The sequence below is a fragment of the Scylla paramamosain genome, chromosome 13, assembly GCF_035594125.1.
Source record: "Scylla paramamosain isolate STU-SP2022 chromosome 13, ASM3559412v1, whole genome shotgun sequence".
Taxonomy (NCBI): domain Eukaryota; kingdom Metazoa; phylum Arthropoda; class Malacostraca; order Decapoda; family Portunidae; genus Scylla; species Scylla paramamosain.
This window is the reverse complement of record NC_087163.1, coordinates 3,187,658-3,212,500: the sequence shown is the minus strand read 5'-3', so window position 1 is coordinate 3,212,500 and position 24,843 is coordinate 3,187,658. Positions and strand designations below refer to the sequence as shown.

Below are 24,843 nucleotides of genomic sequence, written 5' to 3'. Positions count from 1 at the left end.
AAGAGAAGAAAAACCTCGAAGCTATACTATATATATATACTTCTAACTGATACATGGATCTTCTCACTGCCTTATAAGTTGTACAAGTTGGATGTCCTGTAGTGTGTGTAGTCCATGTATTCCTAGTGTATCCAAGGGTGAAAGGTACATGATGTAAAAGACTGATAAAAATACTGGGTACAGAAATAAAGCAGAGCTGCCACCTGCTTGTCTGCCCAATGAGGCAGGGTGCACAGGACTGAGCTCCCTGCCTGTGTGGCCGGGTCAGATCTGTGTGTTAGGTGATAGACTGGCATGGCTGGTGGGAGTGAAATGCTGCCCAGGGCAGTTTCCAAGCCAGTACAATGCTTGGTCATACCATAAGGCATGGGCTCATGCTGCAACCAGTCACTAAGGCAGAGAAACATATGATAAATGCTCCTGCCAATTGCAAGTTTACACAGTGGGTACACATTGGCCAATCACAAGGCTCACTAGCTGCGACATTATAACAGCGAATCATGGACCAGGAAAACACTGACATCTCTAGAAGGTTTCAAACAAAGAGAAAATGGGGTTCTTTGCCATAAATTTTTTGCAAAAATAACTGCTTTGGCAAAAACACTTAATAGCACACCAAATTGTAGCCCAAAGCCATAGACAGCAGAGAAGATGAAGGCGATACAAGCTAGCAGGATACACAGAAGTCAACAGGAACACCCAAGCACAGAGCAGTGGAATAAGCTGACCGGAGCAGTCAGGCAGGCAGGCAGGAAGGAATCTTGACCAAAAAGCCCAGAAGTCATGCAGATGCAAAGACTGGTGGCTGTGAAATCCAAAAGTTGCATTAAGAAATGGATGGGAACAGCAGGAAAGCAGTTGATGTGGTAGCAGGACAGGAACACAAACTAACAAGGGCAGATATGCAGGGGGAAAAGCTTATCTGAGATCCAAAAAGCATTAGAAGGCACCATAGACATTGTCTTGTTAAGTGTGGGCAACCATGACAGATATATGTAAGGCACAAGCAGGAAGCCTACACAGACAAGAGACAATTAACATTGTTCTCAATAGGTGTGGATGGACGTGGTAGGAATACGTAAGCCAGGAGCAGGTAGCTCACACAGCCATCACATCAGGCAGCAAATAAGCTGGCTATTAGAAGCCAACATACCAGCTAGAATTGTGTTGCACAAAACAAGGGAATTACTTATTTGCTTGGGGGCATAATTGTAACGTAAGCAATTTCTTTTATGTACCTGAGGGGGGAGAAAAATAGATATATAACAAGGTAGGAATTGCACTTGTAAATTTTTTTTATGTTACAGTCACCACTGGCATAATGCCTCCTTTATGTCATATTACTTAATTGTTTAGTACATAGGTTGGTACTGTAATACAGTTGTGCATTAAATTTTGATTGAAAATTAGAAGAGAAAGCCTTTTGGTATTTGTCATAAATTATCAGATGTATCATATGATTCCAGCCTTTTAATTTTTTTTTTTTTCTCATGCTACATGATGTTTGTGAAATAGCCTGTTGTAAAAAAAATGACAGAAATAAAAATAATGCCTGTTTGCATCTGGAGTATGTACTGTATAATTAACACTTCATCATTATTTTTCAGGCTGAGAGAATTGGGCCTTCGGCTGAATTGGTCAGGGGGTGTTGGAGTGAGTGCAGTAGCAGGGTTGAGAGAGAATATCCGGCAGGTTGCTATTGGCCCCTCGCACATTGCAGTGCTTACTGAGGAAGGTCGTGTGGCCCGATTGGTGTTTTCGATCAATACCGATGCTCTTGATCTCAACAAAACTGAACAAAAGCAGGGGTGAGGATGCCCTACATTCTAGTTTTATTTTTGTCATTAGCATTATTATAAAGAAAGGCATTTGTATCTAGGAATAGAATTTTCTATTTCATGATTAAATATACTAGTCTTATTTGTTCAGTGCATGTGCATATCTGTTGAATGTAATAATCATTGCCTCTGTTCATACAGTTATTGACAGTTTACAAAATTATATAATGACAGAAACTGCAACAAGGGGAGCACTCAGAGTAGCACCAAGCTAACAGCACGCATGTCCACTGGTGGACGCCGGATTGTTCGCACCACATCTGGGTCAGGAGGTGTGAGGGGACGGGGAGCTGGAGTAATCATGGGGTCATCTCGCCCCATGTTGCCAGCTCAGTATGTCCCTGAAGAACTTATTTCCCAGGCACAAGTTGTACTGCAGGGAAGGAGCCGCAACCTTATCATCAGAGAGCTTCAGGTAAACGGAATTTTAACTTGACTATTGGCATGAAGAAATACCAACAAAAATATTTAGATATGTAACATTATCATTATTATGATGATTTCTCTCTCATGCTCAAGTAAAATGTTAGAAACTGGAAGTACAGCTTTTGTAATTCCATCTGAACTTAGTCATCATATTTGCTCATCTTTGGTGGTGTTCATTTACTTACAAAAACTTTGAGTGAAGGAAGAGTGACTAGGTGAAGTGTTTCATGCAGTTTGCCTGTAAAGATGTGAGGTGAGGGCCTGAGGTCTCCAGAAAATAGAGCAACACTTAAAAACATGAAATATGATTCTCTATTAATTATTTTGACTATTTGTTTTCTATGTGGAACAAAACTATATGTATATTTATTTTTTTCATAATGTGATGTGTGGTGGTTCTTCAGTTTCTTATATATTTCCATGATATATGGTGACCAGGCTAGTTGCAGATTCATTCTATATTTTAATTAGGAAGCTACAATAAGGGGCCTACAATAATTCTTTAAATTTACTTCTATCAAACAGAGAACCAACCTTGATGTGAACTTGGCTGTAAATAACCTTCTGTCAAGAGATGATGAGGATGTGGAAGAACCAGAAGAGAGTGGTGATTCATATGTGCCAGAAGACCTCATCTCCCTTTTAGATGCTGGAATATCTGTGGCTGCTGACCATCCCTCTGTGATAATAGATGCTGATGCCATGTTTTCTGATGACATGTTTGGGTACTCCTCAGTGCGCAGGTGAGCCAAACTGAAAGGCAAAAGATGGTGTGATGCCAGATAGTCATCTAGATTGTTTTTAAAGAAGGATGCAATTTTCTGCATTTGCTGTGTTGTAAAATTGATTTCTCAGGCTGTGACTTGGAAATTGAGAAGCACATAAGAAATATGCATTTTATCTTCCATTGCATCTTGGTAAGTTTTTAATTAATTGTATATTTATCTTTGCAACTTATAATTTTCACACCTCTAGCTAACCAAAAAAAACTTTATTCTCAGTCGATCTGGAGGAAGCCGGGGACGAGCAGGAGAACGTGACCGTGAAGGCTCTGCCGGGTCCACTGGCTCAGAGCATCGAGCCGACAGAGAGCTGAGGTGGAGGGACCGCCATTATTCAGGACCCCGCAAATGGCTCTCAAATGCACTGCTTTCAGTTCGAGTAGCACAACCCCACTCAGGTATGCAACGCTGATTCAAATGTCTTAGTAACTTTTGATCCTTTATACCTCAGCGACTCATTGTATTATGTATTTATGTAGTTTGAAGGTAAACTGAAGAGCATAAATTTAATTTGGTTATGTTTTTAACCCCACTGCCTCTTGCTGGTGATTTTCACTCTGCATTATGGAATGAAGAAGTGAAGAATTTTATGCTAATAGAAACTGACAACTTTCATGTAATCTTAATTTTTCATTCCAAACAGAAACAGGAAAGAAGAAGGATTCGCTTCTACCAGATGCTATTGATGTGGCTGACAACCTACAATACTGGCCAGAGAGGCAAGGGAATCTTAGTGCTCTACGGTTCTCACACATTGCTGCTCTTCATTCTGAGCTAGTAGCTGTGTCAACAACAGGACAGCTTTACCAGTGGCGCTGGGCTGATAAAGATCCATATGTCCATCCAGAGGTAGATTAATTATCTTTGAGTAACTTCATGTTTTATGGACATGTAGTGTTTTCTGATGTGACACTTTTATAGCTTTAAATTAATCATTGTTCATAGTGATGCTATCAATACTTCTTGCAAGTTATTAATAATGTGTTGTCTTTTATTCCTCTATGAAAACAGCTGCCAAATGTACACCATCCCAAGGCTGTTCCATTGGGGTTGTTAGGGGAGAGGGTAGTTTCTATCAGTGCTGCAGGAGTAAGGTGCAGTGTGGCTACGGAATCTGGCCGAGTTGCAACCTGGCTGGATGAGACTCTAGCTGATGTGGCCACCAAATTAGAACAACCAGCACAGTCATTCCCAGAAGTAAGTAAACTCCTTAGAAATTATGTTACTATCATATCTATAAATTTGTAGTTATCTTTGGTGTTGCCACTGCCTGGCTTCACATATGCCTGTGTTTGATACATTGGAGATCTTAACTAGAGTATACATTAATATACTAGTCAGAATGGCATATATGTTTTTACATTTGTTAGTTTGGATACTAGGTGTTTTTGATTAAGCTTTGTACAGCTTTCTCTCTCTCTCTCTCTCTCTCTCTCTCTCTCTCTCTCTCTCTCTCTCTCTCTCTCTCTCTCTCTCTCTCTCTCTCTCTCTCTCTCTCTCTCTCTCTCTCTGCAGTAGCAGTTGTGGAAGTAAGCTTGACTTATAATTTGTGCTTTAGTGAAAATTTTCAAACTTTTAGAAGATAATATTTTGTTTACAGTGCCTTCAATATATGTGATTCTCACTGTTGTTTCCACATTACTTATTTTCACTTATTTATTTTCTACAGTTGCAGAATGAGCGCATATTATCCCTCCATACATGTCAGCTGTATACGTGTGCCTGGTGTGAGTCTGGTTCTCTCTTCTGGTGGGGTGTCTTGCCCTTCAATCAACGAAAGAAACTTTGGGAAAAGTTTCGCAGTAAGAGTCGCAAGCAGCGCTCAGAGATCACAGAAGGAGTTCAGGTTAGTTTTATTTTTTGTGCCACAGTTCACAAGTTTTCTTGAAAATTATTCAAGAACCATCATGTGTCAGAGGTCTTATAGGCAAAGCAGTTAGGCTGTCAAGACAGTTTTCTGATTATGAGTGCTATCTTCATGCTGAATATCTAATCTGCATCATGCAGTGCTATTATTTGAAGCAGCCATTCATGGTACTGGATTTAAATGATGACTTTTGGGCTTTTGTTGTGTATTCAATTTTCTAACCAAATTTTTTCATCTTAACATCAGGTTGGCATGCGATCATCACCCATGTATCACCCAGGTGCTCTTGCCTTCTCCACCTCTGGTGGTGTCCCTAAAATTGGACAGTTAATCAATGCTGCCTGGAATCTTAGTGACACCTGCAGGTTTGTACCTTTGAAAAATTGTTCCATGATCATTTTGCTATACAATGATAGTGATTCTTACATTGCTTGCTATTTTAAAGCAAATATGATTATTATATTTGTGTTGCTATATCTTATTGGACAATTTATGTATTTTTTATTTTTCATTTCTCTAAAGGTTCAAGATTCTTCCTCCTGGAGGAGTGATGAGTGGATCCAGTGGAGGAGGGGGAGGCAGCAGTAGTGGTGGTGGTGGGAGCAGCTCCTCTAGCTCCAGTAGCAGTTCATCATCAGGTTTTCAATCTAACAGTGGCAGTTCATCATCTCAGGGGTAAGTACAAATGTGTCACATTGTAATAATGTCATAGTTCTTTGTATTAGAAGGTTTTATATTTCACAAGAATTTACTATGAATCATTAGAGTGGGGCAGCATCAATTTCCCAATTATCTCTACCAACATTTTATTTTTATCAGGGCTAAGAGAGTGATTGATGTGTGTGTGAATGCATGGTGTTTTGGCCTGTCCATCCTGTTTGGGATTGCCAGCCTGGTAAATAGATAGACTTTTCACATAGAATTGTCAATGAATCATATATATATATATATATATATATATATATATATATATATATATATATATATATATATATATATATATATATATATATATATATATATATATATATATATATAATATATATATATATTTATTTATTTATTTATTTATTTATTTATTTATTTATTTATTATTTTTTTTTTTTTTTACTGCAGCGTATCTAACAGTGGAGGGGGTGGGAGCAGTGGCAGCACCAGTGGAAGCAGTGGAAGTGGAGAAAAGAAGAGTTTATCATCTGAGGTTTTGGGGTCAGCAGCCAAAGCCCTAAAGTGTGGAGACAGTAAAGAAACCTCTGACAAGCTGGACATGCCTCCACCACCATCCCCAGCATCCAGTACCTGCTCAGATACTGGTTAGCTTTTACAAATTTATTTGTTATGGAGACTGAATGTATCCTGAGTGTGGTGTCGACTCGCATTTTTTTTTTTTTTTTTTTTTTTTTTTTTTTTTTTTTAGAATTTTGTTTCATCTCATTTATTATTCTATCAAGGTTCCATCACATCCCCTGCATCTTACAAGCGGGGAAAGAGGCCTGCCCCTCGGGATGAAATGGAGCGATTTGATGAAGAAGAGTGGCCACTGCGAGATGTTATCTTTGTTGAAGACACAAGACCAGTACCAATAGGAGAAGTCCTGGCTGTTGATGGAAATCAGGTATAATTATTAATATTGGTGGTAGTAGTAGTAGCAGTATTATTGCCAATATTATTATCACTAATAATATAGTCAGTCCTTGAGAAGAGTGCTAATGTAAATTATTTTCATTCTAGGTTGTAGTTGTACCTCAGACCAAAGAAGGGAAGGGTAACCTGCGAGTGATCCACCGTGACCAGCTGCAGGTGATCCGTGCAGGAGGGAACCCTCGCGTGCCTGACTGTTATCAAAAGACTCCCAAGAGGATTCCTATCTCAGAGCAAGGCCAGATCCTCACTGTGGCAGTGGACAGTAGAGGTAATGCTTTGTTACTTATTTATTTTTTTCCCAAATACATGAGATTGAGCTTGGAATTTGGAATCCCAAGTCATTTTGGTTGTATGTTGATGTTTATTTAGAACAGTTTGTTTGATTTTTTTAAATGTTCATTTTCTTTGTTTAAATTTCAACCATCCAGTATTGGTGAGGAGCTGGTATCATTAGCATGTTGTTCTAATGAAGTGATTTCTTCAACAGTGCATGACAATATTTTTAATAGATGCTTTGAAAAAAGTCTCTTACTCAAGAACATAATTTTCTTCCCTACAGGAATACATGCCATTGTGAAGAATGGTAGCCGCCTCACTTATGCCATATACAATTTGAGCTCAGGCAAGGCTGAGCAAGAATGTATGTTTCCCACTGACAGTACAGCATTTATGGGTTCTGAACCTTCGGGTATCTCACTTACTATAACTGGTGAGGTAAGCATCAATAAGGCATCTATAATATATATGTAATCCTGTATGTATTTAATCCTTTATATGTACTTGTTGCTTCTTATTGTGTGGTCTGAGATTAAAGGTATATGGATGTGTTTTTCAGAGTGAAAACGTGGGTGTTCTGCGTGATGGAAACAGCACTATCTACCCCTTGAGTAAAGACTGTGTTGACTCTATCAAAGACCCTCACTGGCCAGATCTCCCTCCAGTGTCTTGTTTGGGGGTAGCCACACACTTCCTTCATGGAGCTGGTGCCCACCAGAAAAATCATGTGGCAATACTTGTCCTTGCACTCAAAACTCAAACATTGATGCCTAAAATTCTTCGCTGTGATCCTGAGGGTGTGAGGCAGGTCTTGGCTCTTCTTGAGAATGATACTCCAGGTAAAAAGTCAATCTTCTCATTGTATTGTCTTAAATATCAGATTTGCAAATATGCAGTTTTGATTGAGTTCTTAGGATTAAATTTCATTATGCCAGACTGCAGCAAAATAAAATTATAGAATACATTTGAATAGTGATATTCTTTCTTTTCAGATACCTTATCCAATCTTACTTCAGAGGCAATAGTAGAAGAAAAATGTGATGGTAATCGTAACATCCTCCATGCTTGCATATCCACCTGCTGTCCTGTTACAAGCAAGGAAAGTGAAGGAGAATCTGTACTGGAAAAAGACCCAATTTTGGGCAGTTTTGCCTGGCCACCAAGCTCCTCTGATACTCTGAGTGACACTGCTAGTGGTGCTGGGCCTGATGATGATCTCATCACCCCATCTTCTTCCAAAACTGCACCTGGACCTAGCATGCCCACTATTGGAACCTCAGACCCAACAGAGCGGAAATCTTTCTCATTAACCATATTACGAACCATTTGTGACAGTCCTTCATTGGCCCCACACTTAAGAAACTTATTGATTGCTAAAGACTCCAATGGCTTCACCCCATTCATGCTAGCAGTGTCTGGACGAGCTTATCAGGCAGCTCTCATACTGTTTGATGTGATTCATCGTGTGGCTCTTGAAAGTGCACTAGATGCAGAGAGTGTGCGACGAGCAGTCACTCAAATGATATTTCCACGAGGAAGTAATCCTGATGACTCTCCACTACATGTGTTGTGTTATAATGACACTTGCTCCTTTACTTGGACAGGGGCAGAACATATCAATCAAGACATATTTGAGTGCAGAACTTGTGGATTAGTTGGTTCCTTGTGCTGTTGTACAGAATGTGCAAGAGTTTGCCACAAAGGTCATGACTGTAAACTAAAGAAAACTTCACCAACAGCATACTGTGATTGCTGGGAAAAATGTAAATGTAAGGCACTTAAATCTGGGCACCAGACTGCACGGTTTGATCTCCTGTCCCGCTTGATAACAGAAACGGACCTTGTTAATATTGCAAATGGGCGTGGAGAAAATCTTCTCTTGTTCCTTGTACAAACAGTTGGACGGCAAGTGACAGAACAGAAGCAGTGGTCTAGGTAAATTATTACTAATTTTTGTGTGATTAATGCTCATCTTACGTTTGACGCAGACTGCCATGGGAAAATTAAATTTACTTTTTTGTCATCACTTTGCAGTGTGTAACTTGCTGTAGATTGATTTGTTGCACGTCTGAACATGGGAATTTTGTGCTGTCAGTATAATCCATAACAAGGTTAAGTAATTGATGTAGTCATCTTATAAGATAAGTTCAATTTGCATCCTATCTTTAGGTATGATTGTGTTTTTAATGTTTTAAAGTAGTATGTATGTATAACATTTCTTCTTTCCAATTCAGGAGTCGCTCTACATCTTCAGCTCGAAAAAACACCTTGTCGGAGGTGACCATGGAGGTTCCAGACCATGACCTTGAGCCTCCAAAGTTTAGTCGACGAGCCTTAGAACGCCTCTTGAATGACTGGGCAGCCGTAAGGGCCATGGTAATGACGGGTCACAAGGAGGAGGTTCCTCCATCAAATGCATCTACTGATGAAATCAACTTCATGCAGTATCAGGGCCATACTACTCACTTAGACAAATTTACTTACTGTCTTCTTGTGAAGTTGGCAACTCAGGTAAGTTGTGCATTTGTTTGATTTGCTAGTTTTTGCCATATAATTTATTGTGTGGGTGCCTTGTTTTTTGTGGTGGTATCAGTTACCAGTTTGGACTGAAAAAGGTGGGTAAAAAATATCAATTGAAAGAATGCATTTTTATTCCAGTCACAATTTATAGGTGTTTTAAAAAGGTTTCTTTATTATGAAATATACCTCTTAATGAAATCATTCATTTTCTTTTCAGGTCGAGCCCCGTAACCTCAAACTTAAGCAGCTTATAAACAGTGATGATGATGAACGTAAGATGATTGCAGATACCATGGTCACAGCCCTCATCAACACTCTCATTAGAGAACTTCATAATGACAGTGTTCCAGGGCGAAAGCAAGAAGCAGAAAAGGTGAGAGTTTTGTAAACACAATGACTTGAGGTGTAACTCGTGCTTGAATGGGCATGCTGGAGGTGTTACTTGTGCTTTAGTGGGCATGCTGGAGGTGTTACTTGTGCTTTCATGGGCATGCTGTTACAGCTTTTGAATTTTTAGTGCAGTTCCTCAATTCTTGCCAGAGACAGTGATCAAAGTTAAGTATTATTTTTCAAAATAGTGAGCAGAAGCTATTTCATCAAATATATATATATTTTAAGTTTATTTATTTAATTATTTATTTTTTATTTATTTATTTATTTTTTTCTCCCTCTAACAAAAACTTTGTTGCCCCACAGGTTGCTCGAAGGTTCATAGCATCAGTTGTGCGCATCTTTGTGATTTTGGCCATAGAGATGATTCCTAATGCTGGGAAGAAGAAACCAGGAAGTTCATATACACAACCATTGGCCAAGTGCATCAAGGTATGTTTTCTTATTTGACATTTTATCAATATTTTCAGCTTAACCCTTTCCTTCCGGCAATCGTATATATACGATTGCATCAATGCATCTGTAGCGACGGCGATCATACCCGTAATCAAGAATTTTCGCGCCTCAATTTTGAGCTCCAAGCGCGGTTTCTCGAGTCAGATGGTGAGTGGAAGTGTCTGGCATGTTTCCACATGTATAGTGTTGTCACTAGCTCTGGAAATTTAGTAGTAACTAAGCTATTTTCCCTTTCTTCGGGCAACACTTGGCAACCCCAGCGACCCACCGGGTGGAAAGCACCATGATAAGTGCGAAGAGACATCCAGATAAGAGCAAAGGATCTCAGATCATAACTCACCATGGAGCAGGACAGAACATTATCTTCGATTTTATAATAAAATGGTAGAAGGTAACTTGTCAGAGAGAGAGAGAGAGAGATCAACTAACAGGTTGGCACATGAAAGTGTGTGTGTGCGTGTGTGAGAGAGAGAGAGAGAGAGAGAGAGAGAGAGAGAGAGAGAGAGAGAGATAATGTTATTTGCCTGAAACTTGATATGAAAAGGGATGAATCTCTCTCTCTCTCTCTCTCTCTCTCTCTCTCTCTCTCTCTCTCTCTCTCTCTCTCTCTCTCTCTCTCTCTCTCTCTCATTGGAAGTGTACAATTTCCCCTCCAAGATGAGAGAGTGTGTGTGTGTGTGTGTGTGTGTGTGTGTGTGTGTGTGTGTGTGTGTGTGTGTGTGTGTGCGCGTGCGGTGTCATCACTCTCCGGGCTGTTTCTGGAAGACGGATCACACAGCGGGAGGAGGAGGAATCCTTGATAAGGCATAAACTGAACTTTCAGAGGTCACATCAAGCTACAAAGTACATCATTGCATTCAGAATAACAAAGAGAAAATAATTATTAGTATTCAAACAGTTTTCTGACAATTTCTAGGTTTACCATTTTTAGCTGTCATAGCAAACGGGAAAATAGTTTAAGCGCCGGAAGGATAGGGTTAATAAACCTAATATTTTAGCTTTTCATCTTTCATATTGGCAGATTACATATTAATTTTATGCAAGTTTCAAAGATTGCCAAATGAGAATAGGAAATTTTTCTCAGTGAATCCGATTCATAGCAAGTGATGTGGTTTGATAGTAACGTTAATGTATGGAGTGTCAAGTTTCATCATATCATAACCCTCAGAACACCAGTTGTACAGAACTGACTATAGGAGAGGGATCACCTGATATATCTTATTACCTGTTGTATCCATTTTGTTAATACACCTGAAGGGTTACTGGACGTTGGTTGGTGTATAAGGAGAGTTGTCTAGTTGTACAGGTGGGGGTAGTACTGTTTAGGAGTAGGCGGAAAACATTTCAGTGTGCAAGGCATTAAACTTAGGGAGAAAAAATGTCCACTGGAAGTTAAAGAGACTGAAATCTAGTCAAAAATGATTTTGTGAAGTGTCTTGAAACTTAATAGAAGTGTTAATTTGTCTGAGATTCTCAAAATTTATGTGTTTAGGTTGGCCAGATATTATCATTTTAATGGAATTTTGTTTCCAGGTGTTTGAATCACTGATTCCTGTGGCAGTGACAGAACTCTGCGATGCTGCTGATGCTCTCATGCTTCCTGTGCGCCTCAACTATGTCAAGCCAACTGCTCCTTTCCCTCTCACCTCTACCCATGTAGATGCAAATCATGGCTGTAAGGTTAGTATTTTGTGGTTATCTGTCTCAGCCCTTGATCAGGGAACCAGAATCCAAAAGATCATCCACTTCCAATTTGTGTTGGTGGCAACACCCCAGAAGATAAAAAATGAGGATCTGAGGTTTGACTTAAAATCACTTGTAGGCAATCTTTCAGCATGGCTGGATGCTATCACATGGTTAAGGACAGCCCACAGACATACAGTATGAAATACAATGTAGAAAATATGGCTGCTGCTGATGGCAATAGAAATTTCATTTGTGTAATATTTGGGAATGCATGTATTGCCTACATAGTTTGATTTACCTGAAAATTCTCTCTCTCTCTCTCTCTCTCTCTCTCTCTCTCTCTCTCTCTCTCTCTCTCTCTCTCTCTCTCTCTCTCTGGTACATTGAATTGGTATTTTGAAATCATGTTCAATAGGAATTAATTATCTTTCAAAACGGTGAAATCAAATGCATGAAAATGAGATTATGATACCTCAAGGTATTGTTTTTTGTTTTTGTTTTCATTTAGATGTCCTGTTTTTCACTGTTTGTTGAGTATCACCTTGCATGTTCAAGAATACCTATATTCTTCTGAACAGGAGATGTTTGAGGTGGAGCCACTGCAAAGATATCACCATCGGTTTGGAGGAGGCAGCATGGAGCAGCCATCCACCTCGACCAGCAGCAGCAGAGGTGGGAGTGTTAGCATGAGTGGTGCACCTGGGGAAGAAGTAGAAGAGGGAGGTGAAGAGGAGGTGGCACCCAGCATGTCACGACCTGGGCCAGCACCTGCTTCAAGGTCACGAAGGACTCGACCAGACCACATCCTCCCTCCTCAAGTTGATGATCATGATAATGAAGGTGGCAGTGAAAGAGATGATGCAAATGAGCGCTCTGAACAAGAAGGTGACGGTGTTGCCGAGGTGGAAGGGGGAGAATCAGACATGGAACTGGATCTTTTAGCAGAATCTGATAGTGACAGTGACGACAACCAATCCGCTGTAGATAACACTTCTGCACAGAGGTCAGTTCAGACTGGTGCGACAGCTGGCAGTGATGGTGAAGATGACTCTGGGGAATCATCACCAGGGGAAGATGAGGATGATGAGAGCGAAGCAGCTGAAACTGATGAATTTGACTCTGCAGAGCTATTCTCTGATGAGCAGCTGGAGAGGAGAGGAAACACCTCTTCCACAGCACGTAACATTGCTCCTCATAATCTTCAGTGGGCAGTTAGAAATCCAAGGGACACCAGTTCACGTTCAGGAGGAACCACAGGAGGACCAGCAGCAACAGGTTCCTCAAGTACAACATCAAGTGGACTAATATATATTGACCCAACATCACTTAGGCATGGTCCAACATCCAGCTCCTCTGTGACTCCTTCTTCCCATGAGCCAGTCAGTTTGGCCACCACAAATAACACCCTGGCCAGAGCTTTTACCATTGTTGTTAGGCAAATGAGTTCACTCTTAAGTCTAGCTTGTGATTTAGTAAGAGATGGAGTCCTGACCTCTAGAACACCAGGAGGAGGAGCAGGGGCAAGCAGCATTCCTGGTAGCAGTGGAAGTAGCACCACTGCCAATCAGATCTGCTTGACACCCACCATTATATCAGCTCTCCTCAAGCAGGTGGATGCACGGCTCCAGCCAACATGGGACTGGTTGCTAAGTCTAATGGACTCAACAGAATCTCAACTGAGGTGAGTTTTTTGGTAGCATTTCTAGAATAGGCATCATTGGCTACTAAGTTGATTAATTACTTGATTTTTGATGGACATGTAATACTTTGGTGTATTTTGGCATCTTAATTTTCAAATGTTTTGAGAAACTTGTGATTTTCCTTACAGATTTGGCCGTGAGTTGAACCAGCTGATTGAGGGCAGTGGTGGAGGAACTACAACCACATCTACATCAGCCCCTGCAGGGATTCCAGCATCTCGGCCCCGGGAGCGAAGTGCTGGCAGGACAGGACTGTTCATCAGGGACCCTCTTACAGGACCCTTGTCCAGATACCAGAGTGCCAGGAGGGGGGCTCGTGCTGTGGCCAGCACTGCAGACCCCCAGAATGCCAGAAGGGATACTCTGTCATATGTTGTGTCCCTCTTAAGAGCCCATAAAAATGAACATTGTGATACATTACCAGACATCGATGTTGGCTCACTGAAACATATAGGTAATACTTCTCTCTATTTCCTCTTTTATGTGTTTAGCTGTATGACATTATATAGTAACAATATCTCTCTCTCTCTCTCTCTAATAGTTTAATAGTTAATCAGCCAACATGTTGAATAGATTGGCTCAGAGTAACACTGCATCTTAACTTTGTAGTTCCAGCATAATATTTATCATGATTTTGTGTATAATGTTAAATCCTATTTTTAATCTTTATGCAGCATATGTCTTCGATGCACTCATCAGTTACCTTCGATGCTGTGAGAGTGACAGCAGTGCCCACATAGATTCTGGTGGAGCAGAGTGCACTGGCTTCTCTTGGGAGCGGGATGAAAATGAAAATGAAGATGACATGGATGATCTCCCTTCCATCACTCCATCAGCTGGGGACAGTGAGTCAACTGATGAAGACTCAAACCTCTCCAATTCCAGAGGAAGGAAACACACCTTCTTCCAGGTGAGGCACATCATTTTGTTTTTCAAGGGTAACTTTCCAGTCAAAACTTGCTTAAACTTCATATTTGTACTGAGTTGGATGAAGCATTGGTATAAATAGTAGGAGTGCCAACCTTCATTAATTTCATTAGATATGAATTGCTGAGCATCAATGCTTGCAGTAATAGGACTGATTAATGTAATGGTGAATGCTTTAATAAATAACAATTGGAGGAAATGAAGGTTAATAGGTACTGATGTTTTCTCAATATCTGAGCAGTAGAGGTAGATGTACTGAAATGTAATATTGATTTATCTTTATAGAGATCCCAGTCTACTTTGTGTCTGGGATCTCTAGGTCCAGATGTCTTCAGCACCAGCCTGCAGGAAGCACTGCCTCTTGCTGACAAGCCTCATCTTCTCCAACCTAATGCTCGCAGAGAAGAACTTTTTGGCATTCCACGAGCACATTCACACAATTCTGGTAAGGGCTCTTAAGGTTCTGTGAAATAGATGTATGAATTGTAAAGATGAATGAAAGGATGTTGAAGAGGCAGTATGCTTGGTAATGAAGGCAGCATGAAATGGGAGGTGGTAGAAAGGATGATATGCTTACATTTTGATCACCTGGAGAGAGTGAAATCTAGGGACTAAACACAAAAGTAAAAGAGATTCACTGCATGTATGAAGATCACTCCATGTGGAATAGGGATAGAGTTTTTTTAATACAGTAGGTGTATGATTTGCAGTGTGCAAGGATAGTGATTAAAGGACCATTCAGTGTAAATATAGTGTTTTTTTTATCATCAGATCATTAAATCATTATTTGTTGCAGGGACTGAGACAAGAACACCACTGGACACTCCTCTGTCTCGTCTTGGTGTGCTGGACAACTTGCACATGGTAGGCCCATATCCACCCACACCTCCACAATCTTATGCCCATATGTTGGGATCCGTGCGAACTGTAGACCACCAGCCAACTGACCTCTCCGTTTATTCAAGTGGACACATGAGAGATATCAAGGTACCAGCACCACATTTCCTGTTCAGTTTATACTACAATATCATAATTTTTTTATAGACGTCTAATATACCAAGCATGATTTTATAATTATCTCTTCCTCAGGATGAAGATATGAGTGAAGATAGTGGAGAGACTTCACAAGAGAGGGCTCCAATTATCGTTTCCCCAAGGCGAACTGGAAGCAGTCTTGCTGAGGGTATCAGTGACCACACCAATAATGCAGCTGGCCACTTTTCATCAGAATCTACTCCAACCAGAGCCAGTGTTAAGAGTGTTATTGTAAGAGTTGGATCATCACCAGTGTCAAGTGCATTCAAGTCTGAGGTATGCTGGATAAGTTGATCATGTAGCATTAGATAATAATGTAGGGAATATGAATGATGAGATATGCAGTTGTTGAGAGAAATCCAAAATTTGATGAATAGATTTATTAAAAGCATTGCAAATTAATTTGATATACAAGACCTCCCTGGTATCTTATTAGGCATTGTCCTTTTATTTATGTATTTTACTTTTCTTTGTTAAATTTTCTTATTATTCATGGTTCTTCATTGAGGGAACTCCATGTTTATATCAGTTTCTTGATTTTACAAAAGATCTCTTAATAATTTAACAATATTAAAGGAAATAGATCATGCATGTGCCAAATAAACAGATTAGATAGATGAAAGATAGTTTAAGTCAATTTAGAAATGTAAGTTATGGTTGGCCTTAGATGAATAATTTTTTTAGTGGGGAACAAAAGGGCTGTAAAATTGTGCTTTAACAAAACAACCATCATGCAGATACTTAGTCCAGAAATATAGGCTGAGGTTTGGAAAAATATAGTGATACTTTTAGAAAGTTTTTAAATGTATGGGTGGAAATCTGCTTTTAATCTTTGTTACTCTATTATATTTGCTTTATTTTTCAGTTTATCACCATATCTTTTTATTTTATAATGCTGAATGTTTAAATTTTGTATGATAGGGGAGCACATCCTCATCCCTGGCACCCAACCTGGCCTCCACTTCCACAACCTCCTACACCCCTGGCTGTATTGGTGGGCGGGGAGGGACTGACCTGCTGGTTGTTCCCCTGGATGGCCGCAGCAGCCGTGGGTCCGAGATGGGCGTCCACACTCCTCATGATGTGTCAGCAAATGTTACCATTGATACCACACATGACCAGATGAAGTAAGTGGTGTATCCTGATAAAATTTTACAATCTTCTAGGGATTAATGAAAGGTTTTTAATTAGAATGATGTAAACTGTTTGTCATTGCATTAAGTTATGTACCTTTGAAACTCTAATGATTTGTAACTTTTCAGGCCAACATTGTTGAGAAATGGAGTGACTCAAGACTTGCTGTTGGGTCGTTGGAGGCTAACATTAGAGTTGTTTGGAAGAGTGTTTATTGATGATGTTGGTGCTGAGCCAGGTTCCATAATTGCCCAACTAGGAGGCTTCCCAGTAAAAGAGGCAAAGTTTAGAAGGGAAATGGAGAAGCTTAGAAATTGCCAGCAACGTGACATGAATCTCACAAAGGTGAACAATTTTAGATTTTATTTTGCACTGATACCTATTTACTATATGCTATGAAAAGTTGAACAACAATGATGAACATTTCCTACTTGCTCTCAGTTTAATTATATGCAAATTTTTTTCAGATTGACCGTGAAAGGGGACAGCTAATTGCTCAGACATTCAAAGAGCTCAACACACAGTATAATAATTACCACAGGCGGGGCACACAGTCTTCCCCACCTTTAGCTGTGAATCGTGTCAAAGTAACATTCCGAGATGAGCCAGGGGAAGGATCAGGGGTGGCTAGATCATTCTATACAGCAATTGCTGAAGCTCTCCTTTCTGGTGAAAAGCTTCCTAATCTAGAGCCTTGTCAGGTAAGAGTATGGGATGTATATAAGGTACAAGATATACATGGGGTTAGTGTAAATCAAGCCATGGTTTGAAGAGTTTCAATTTTCACTAATAATACAAGCCTTTATGAGTATTGTTTTATTCTGAGTTAAAATTCTTAAGGAGAAAATATATGACACCAAGTCTGTAAAACATTTTCAGGTTTTTTGTGTTGTCTTAGTTTGAAAGAGAGTGGATATATTATGGAGATATTTAATATTTTCTTAAAGAAATTTCTAATTAGACTCATTCACCTGACACGTGCAAGACTTTTACTGAAATATGAAGGATGAAACAAAAGATATATTTCATTGACCTAGTTTTTGTTCCCAGTTTTGTTCCTTTAAAATTGAAAGTTTGATCTTAGATCACTATAGCTACAGATGCGGTGTTCAGGTTTTCTTTCATTGAATCTAGTAAATGATCTTCATCAGGTTGGTTTATCTGTGGTAAGATACAGCTTATATGGGCAGTACAAAGGACGGGACAGAGACCGCCGTCAGGGAGCATCATCATCTCGGTTACTGCAGAGAAGAGAGTCCCGAAAGACTCTCTCAGTTGATGCACGGCCATTTTACATGACTGGGGAAGGAACAAGCAATGAGCATCTGCCTTCCAATGTGCTGCAGCTGGGAGAGGCTCTCTTCCCCAAAGTTCAGAACCTGAGACCAGTGAGTATTTGAAGACTTGCCTAAGCATATTGTGTATTCTAACATATATTTCATAATAGTTCATAAATATTAGCAACAACAAGAAATACTATTTCTGAGAGACAATAACTACCTTTACTACCTGTTTTCTCTTTTTTTCTTCAGTCATTAGCTAGTAAGATCACGGGAATGTTGCTGGAGTTGACTCATGCACAACTGCTGCTGCTGTCTGCTAGTGAAGATGCACTACGTCAAAAAGTGGATGAAGCAGTTGACTTGATACTTGCTCAGGGTCGAGATCATACACCAGAATATTCCCCTTCACATCAAGGTAAGTTATTTTAGTCAACTATTGGACCACATTTGGCTGTATAGTAGAATTTCAGTGAATTATGTATCAAAGTGTATTGGTGGACAGATTTCAAGTAGGTTTTATGAATTCAGATTGTTTATCGAAGTCTTTCCCTTGACTCAGATACAGATGAAGGTGGAGAAGAGCCTGAGGATGCCAGTGCTCCTTTATTCTATCAGCCTGGCAAGAGAGGATTCTACTCTCCAAGGCAAAGCCGGCCAGGCCTCGAAAGACTTAATGCATTCCGTAATGTTGGCAGGTTAGTATAACATATTTTAAGTGTTTTGTACAGGTGCTTGTGCCATATCTCTCTTATGTGACATTCCTGTCATCTTCTCATTATCCCTCCAGATGCTCCTCTGAGATAATGCATCTCCATACCATATCCTTTTGATCACTGTGTCTTATTTCATGTCCAAGTCTTTGATCTATATGTCATGGCTGGGGATACACTTTCTCAATTCTCTCAACATTCATAGACATTTTTCCCTTTCATGACTCTTGCAAGTGATCATATGATAAACCTTCCTTTCACATCACACACTAATCTCTCCTTTTATCTCACCACATTTACCTAGCACTATTCCAGCTGCTTGAACTCAATCACCTTCATTCTCTCCTCACATAAAAACACCTCCACTTCTCTCACCTTACTTTTCCCAACATTTGTCTTCAGTTTCCATTTCACACACACCCTGTAGAATTGATCAACTAGTCTGAAGTTCCCTTTATTCTTATGGGAAGACAGTGTCATCTCTAAACAGGCTACAGCCCATACTCACTCCTTTCCATTTCATCCTTGCACTAACATTTTCTACTTCAGGTTTCATCTGCCTCATAAATATACTAAATTGTGGAGACATCAGCATTCTTGACCCTCTTCTGTTCTTGTAGTGAAACCCAAAGTATGGCAAGTGTTTGGGATGGTATGCAATGTAATGGTGAAAATTGTGAAACTTATGATGATTACACTATATTTAGTTTGCACTTCTACCTCCCCAGGGGTGAAAATATTTTGGGATTATGATAATGATAGTGTAATTAATTTAACACTATTAGCTATCCATCATTTCATCCTCTAAGTAGAACGGGATACATATGTAATAGCGTACCATAGGTAGTAGATTGGTTACATGAAATTAATGGTTTTCTTAAATACAGTATATATCTTTTTCTCCTGACAGACTTCTTGGGTTGTGTTTGCTACAAAATGAATTGTGCCCCATCTACCTGAACCGTCACGTCCTTAAGTATATTCTGGGGCGGCCAATCCGCTTCCATGACCTGGCCTTCTTTGATCCTGTGATGTATGAGAGTCTGCGTAAGCTGGTGCTGGATGCGGAAAACAAAGATACTGGTACTGATGTCTTCAAAGCCCTTGACTTGACATTCAGGTAGGATTTGCAGCACTAGTTTGTAATCCTTTCTTATTGTGTCCCATTTGACTTGTAAAAATAGTATAGTAATTAGGAATTGAGATGTATGATTGGCAAATAAAAAGAGGAACAGGATGACTTGCAGAATGTATTGTGTGTGTGTGTGCGTGTGTGTGTGTTTGCTTGCATGTGCATGCCCACATATTTGTAATTCAAAACACTTGTCACAAAAGACCTGAAATAGTCTATGCTTGACACAAGAATGATGAGTAGCTGATGAAAGTAAAATAGTAAATTAAAAAACAAACCAGTAGCATATGAAAAGATCAGTGTGACTGCCTTTAGATAGATACTGTTTTGTTTTACAGCATTGATGTAATCTCCGAGGAGGGTGGCACAAATGTGGAACTGATTAGTGGAGGCCGCAACATAGAAGTGACCACCAGCAATGTGTATGACTATGTGCGCAAGTATGCAGAATACCGAATGGTAAAGTCACAGGAAAAAGCCCTGCAGGTAAGTCACAGCTGCTTATTACTGGTTCACATTAGCTTGGTGTGTTTAAAGTTGTCTGTTGTTATTATACTTTTCATATTTCTCTTGGAAAAATGTACCTTATTAGAATTTGTTATGTAGTATGAAGTTGAAAGGTAATTACTCTAATAACTCTCCTAATTTTTCTTCCTGTTCTCATTGGCCAACAGAGTGTGCGTGATGGGGTGTTTGATGTTATTCCTGGTGGATCCCTTGACTCCCTTACTGCTGAAGATCTACGACTCCTCCTGAATGGTGTTGGAGATATTAATGTTGCCACCTTGATATCATATACTTCTTTCAATGATGAAAGTGCTGAATCTAATGATCGCCTTAATAAGTTTAAGCGCTGGCTTTGGTCTATTGTGGAGAAGATGACCAATCAAGAGAAACAAGACCTGGTATGTCATTAAAAACTAACTTGGTGCATAACCTGTGATTTTATCTTATGATCAGTTATTGTAATTTTACATTGACATAAATCTCTATCTCTTATGGCTCATCCCCTTCTAGTGACTTCCCCTAAGGGGTTGGCCACCTCAGAAGAGACTCCATCTTTCTATGTTTTAGCATTTCCTCACTGTATGGTCTTGGCCTTGCTTGTTGCCTTTCTCTCTCCATTACTCTTCCAGTCTACTAAATTTACTTCTAGCCTCATGGTTTTTCCTTAAGCTTAACTCCTATACACTGGGAAAGCTAAGGTGTGAGGGAATGCTTGTGAATGTATGTATGGGTAGGATTAAACAGTTGCTTGGACGTCAGAATTTCTTACTTAACAGTTTTTCTTATTTTGACAGGTATACTTCTGGACAGGTTCACCTGCCTTACCTGCATCGGAAGAAGGTTTCCAGCCCATGCCATCAGTAACTATCCGACCTGCAGATGACTCTCACCTGCCCACTGCAAACACCTGCATCAGCCGCCTCTACATCCCTTTGTATTCCACACGCGCTATTTTGCGCTCTAAGCTCCTATTAGCAATCAAGACGAAGAATTTTGGATTTGTTTGAGAAGAACCAAAAAAAAAAAGAATTATATATATATATATATATATATATATATATATATATATATATATATATATATATATATATATATATATATATATATATATATATATATATAATATGTAAACAGGAAAAAAAGTCAGGAAATTGAGACACCTCCCAGACTAGGCCAGAAAACTTGGTTAGTATAAAGTGAGAAGTTTGTTGAGAAAAACTTTTCCTGTATTTTGAGGTGTTACAGAATATACTGGCACTGCAGAAAGAACAAATGAGAATGACAGTTTTCCTTGATAATACAAAATGTGATGCATCAAGTGTTGCAGAAATATTGCAGTGGGATTGATTGAAAATGACTGGGGATAATTATCTGAATGAAATGAAAGTTGCAAAAGCATAATCCTAGAATTCACTTCAATGGAAAGCCAATGGTTGTATCTGTTTTGCTGTTGTGTGAAAGTCAGCATTCAGCAGCAGTGTGGAAGATATTTTGTATATATAAGATCTATACAAAGGAAAATCAGACCTTGCAAAGGAAAGAGTGTTATGAGTGATGAAGATAATTAAGGTACGCAACTAAGGAAGTGTGATGCTTTGTGTCGTATGGAGTATTTTTCTTTTTTCTTTTTTCTTTTTTTTTTTTTCCCAAAGGTTTAGTAATTTATTTTAAGATTTTTTTTTATATAGGTTATTTTTCCTTTAAGTTATTTTTCTTTTGATAAAATTATAATAGAATGGAAGTATGAGTGATTGCAGAGAGAGTGAAGTCAAAACATGTCCTGTGTGCTACTACATGCATTAGACAGCTTTGTTATATAAATATATATACTATATCATAATAGTCCTCTTGAGTCCTAAGTCAAGTCTTCAAGACACATTTCAGATTTCCATTTGTGGTGTAAGTACAGGGTTAAGATTGGGCATCAGTATACTACTTTCAAACCTTACATGTATGGTTGAAATGATTTTAGCCAAATGAGGCAAGATATCATCCAAAACTCTTCCAAAGGTCAAGATAATAATGCCAACAGTTTACTGTTAGGCACTGTGTGATTTGCTTATGCATTTTCTCATTCACATTGAGTTAATAATTATTTCACAACTGAAATGTTCCATTGCAAGTTATGCATTTTATTTCATATCAGTTTGAAAAAGTTACTTTGACATTCAGGTATGGCCAAGGAGCATAATCCCCTGTATGCTTTGACAATAGATCATGTTCATTATCACATAGGATGAAAATATTCTGTATATGTATTTTACCTTGTTTGGTGATGCCCTGTATGTGATATGATAGGAAGTCTCATACATAGTCCATTCTCTCTCTCTCTCTCTCTCTCTCTCTCTCTCTCTCTCTCTCTCTCTCTCTCTCTCTCTCTCTCTCTCTCTCTCTCTCTCTCTCTCAACATCGTGTTCTACTGGGTCCATAGAGTTGACAAAACAATGAATGTATGTATAAAGTTGTATATGATGCAGTTTGTAATATGCAGGATATCAGGGTGCTGGATTTCAATATCTCATACTTACGTATGTTTAAAAATAAAATCCCCAGGAAAATATAAGAGTTACCTTGTTTCATTTAGCATCTGCTTCAGCAAATTGCTAGTAATTTTGTTGTAAGTTTGATACTATTATTATTATTATTATTATTATTATTATTATTATTATTATTATTACCATTGTCTTATTATTTTTATTATTATTATTACTGTTTTATTAATGATTTATATATATTAATTTATTAAATTTTTACTAAGAAGTGACTTCATTTACTTGGTGTTTTGAAGTGTAGTATTTCACCAAGCCAGGAATGTACACAGTGAAGTCGTCTCAGTAATAACGTCAGATTCTTGCATTCTAAATTGTTATTTATTTTCATGTTTGATTTGCTTTATTTATTCAATTATCCATGAAGCTACAGTAATATCTGAGGTTCAATATGGATTCTATCTTTTATAATTTAATTTATTTTCATTCCTAATGCAAGCCTCATTTCATTGTGAATGATGTTGAGTATCGTGCGAGGAATTGAATAGTATGGGGGCAGTGAAACCATATTTATTTTGAAAGTGCAACAACCATTATAGCATTTTTTTAACGGCATGTATTTAATAAGATGCAACTTTTGAAGATTAAAAAGTTTTATTGTCTTCGTATTATATGTAATATGAAATAAATACTTGCACGATTTAAGTAGTATGCTTTAGCATTCTCTCTCTCTCTCTCTCTCTCTCTCTCTCTCTCTCTCTCTCTCTCTCTCTCTCTCTCTCTCTCTCTCTCTCTCTCTCTCTCTCTCTCTCTCTCTCTCTCTCTCTCTCTCTCTCAGCTACAAATTGAGTTGCCCAATGATCTCCTACACTGAGTTGTAACTACAGCAGAGTATGTATAGGAAAACGGTGTACCATGGTAATGCAGTCTGCTTGGTCATTTTTCCAGTTGACAAAATCCAGTTTTTGACAAGAAGGAGCAGATGGTGTATGTATGATTGTCTAAGGAATTAAAATGTTTATTATAATAGTACGTATTCACACTACTACTGCTGAACTCTAGAAACTAATACTGTCAAAAGGATTACAGTTGAGATTTCCTAGTGCGTACTTACCTTCGGTGTAATCGCAGTTTTGTGTGGATATCATTAATTTTAAGATAGCCAGAAGATACGAGTATATCACGTAAAATTTTATAACAACCCATAGAACCTTATCAATCGATCATTACCCGTTGATAGTGTGTAAGGGTCTTCTGATTACCTTATGCGTCAGTAGTTACCAATGTAATTATCTTGCTAATTACTGATGTACAGGGTAATCAGAGAACTCTTGGGGCCCCGTCACTTACGGGCGTTTTGCCCTCGCAACTCGGCAGTGCTGCCGAGTCGCGGGAAAGTTGCTATCCATAGCTTTCGATTGTTTCGTCAGTGAGTTTTCGGTTTCCACATGTGTGTTCGACGCGCGCGTGAGGCGGCCAGTCACCGATCGCGGCGATTGGTCGCTTGGAGCCTTTTCACACGGGCGACTTTATGCCTCTAGAACGCGCGAGAGAATGGAGTGGTGTACTGTGAAACCATAAAAGACGTAAAATGGAGTGGTGTACTGTGAAACCATAAAAGACGTAATGAAACAAAGTATGAAATAATGGAGGAGGGAATGTTATACTGTGAAGTTATAAGACAATGAAACAAAATTAGAAAGAATGACGGAGGAAGGAGCACTGACTGCTGTAAGATTATTCAATAGTGTATAAAATTTCCCCACTGTCAATCGCTCAGATGTTATGTGATGCATCCATAGTGATCGTCGTCGCTGACAACGACGACGACGTCAAAAGAGAAGTAGAATAGCAAAAGCTTCCTCATCAGAGTCCATGATATAACCGAGCCAAGCAGAGTAAGCCTGCAACAACTCTAGTCTCAGCAGCGAGCCTTTTCTTACAGGCGACTCGGCGGACTCGCTGACGCGACCCAGTCGCGCGTTTTGACCGTGAGCATTAGTGTTTGATAGCGCTGCTGAGTCGCTCGACCAAGCCGCCC

The 24,843-nt window shown here is 39.2% G+C and overlaps 1 protein-coding gene across 1 annotated transcript in view; it reads left to right on the top strand.

The window, feature by feature from the left end:
• Positions 1–23,502, top strand: part of LOC135106341 (E3 ubiquitin-protein ligase hyd-like) — a 24,706-nt gene extending 1,204 nt beyond the window's left edge. The window contains exons 2-36 of the mRNA XM_064015261.1: positions 1,608–1,808; positions 2,013–2,253; positions 2,790–3,007; positions 3,266–3,444; positions 3,690–3,895; positions 4,058–4,243; positions 4,716–4,892; positions 5,160–5,278; positions 5,436–5,588; positions 6,030–6,226; positions 6,365–6,528; positions 6,645–6,825; positions 7,117–7,271; positions 7,393–7,672; positions 7,826–8,768; positions 9,068–9,344; positions 9,571–9,726; positions 10,050–10,175; positions 11,733–11,879; positions 12,464–13,566; positions 13,714–14,039; positions 14,260–14,495; positions 14,798–14,957; positions 15,309–15,499; positions 15,602–15,823; positions 16,469–16,674; positions 16,810–17,026; positions 17,149–17,382; positions 17,833–18,069; positions 18,214–18,379; positions 18,524–18,659; positions 19,585–19,794; positions 20,145–20,292; positions 20,481–20,711; positions 21,108–23,502. Of these exons, the coding sequence (XP_063871331.1) occupies positions 1,608–1,808; positions 2,013–2,253; positions 2,790–3,007; positions 3,266–3,444; positions 3,690–3,895; positions 4,058–4,243; positions 4,716–4,892; positions 5,160–5,278; positions 5,436–5,588; positions 6,030–6,226; positions 6,365–6,528; positions 6,645–6,825; positions 7,117–7,271; positions 7,393–7,672; positions 7,826–8,768; positions 9,068–9,344; positions 9,571–9,726; positions 10,050–10,175; positions 11,733–11,879; positions 12,464–13,566; positions 13,714–14,039; positions 14,260–14,495; positions 14,798–14,957; positions 15,309–15,499; positions 15,602–15,823; positions 16,469–16,674; positions 16,810–17,026; positions 17,149–17,382; positions 17,833–18,069; positions 18,214–18,379; positions 18,524–18,659; positions 19,585–19,794; positions 20,145–20,292; positions 20,481–20,711; positions 21,108–21,320 (8,542 nt within the window). The 3' untranslated portion in view covers positions 21,321–23,502. The remainder of the gene's footprint in view (positions 1–1,607; positions 1,809–2,012; positions 2,254–2,789; positions 3,008–3,265; positions 3,445–3,689; positions 3,896–4,057; positions 4,244–4,715; positions 4,893–5,159; positions 5,279–5,435; positions 5,589–6,029; positions 6,227–6,364; positions 6,529–6,644; positions 6,826–7,116; positions 7,272–7,392; positions 7,673–7,825; positions 8,769–9,067; positions 9,345–9,570; positions 9,727–10,049; positions 10,176–11,732; positions 11,880–12,463; positions 13,567–13,713; positions 14,040–14,259; positions 14,496–14,797; positions 14,958–15,308; positions 15,500–15,601; positions 15,824–16,468; positions 16,675–16,809; positions 17,027–17,148; positions 17,383–17,832; positions 18,070–18,213; positions 18,380–18,523; positions 18,660–19,584; positions 19,795–20,144; positions 20,293–20,480; positions 20,712–21,107) is intronic.
• Positions 23,503–24,843: the final 1,341 nt, after the last annotated feature.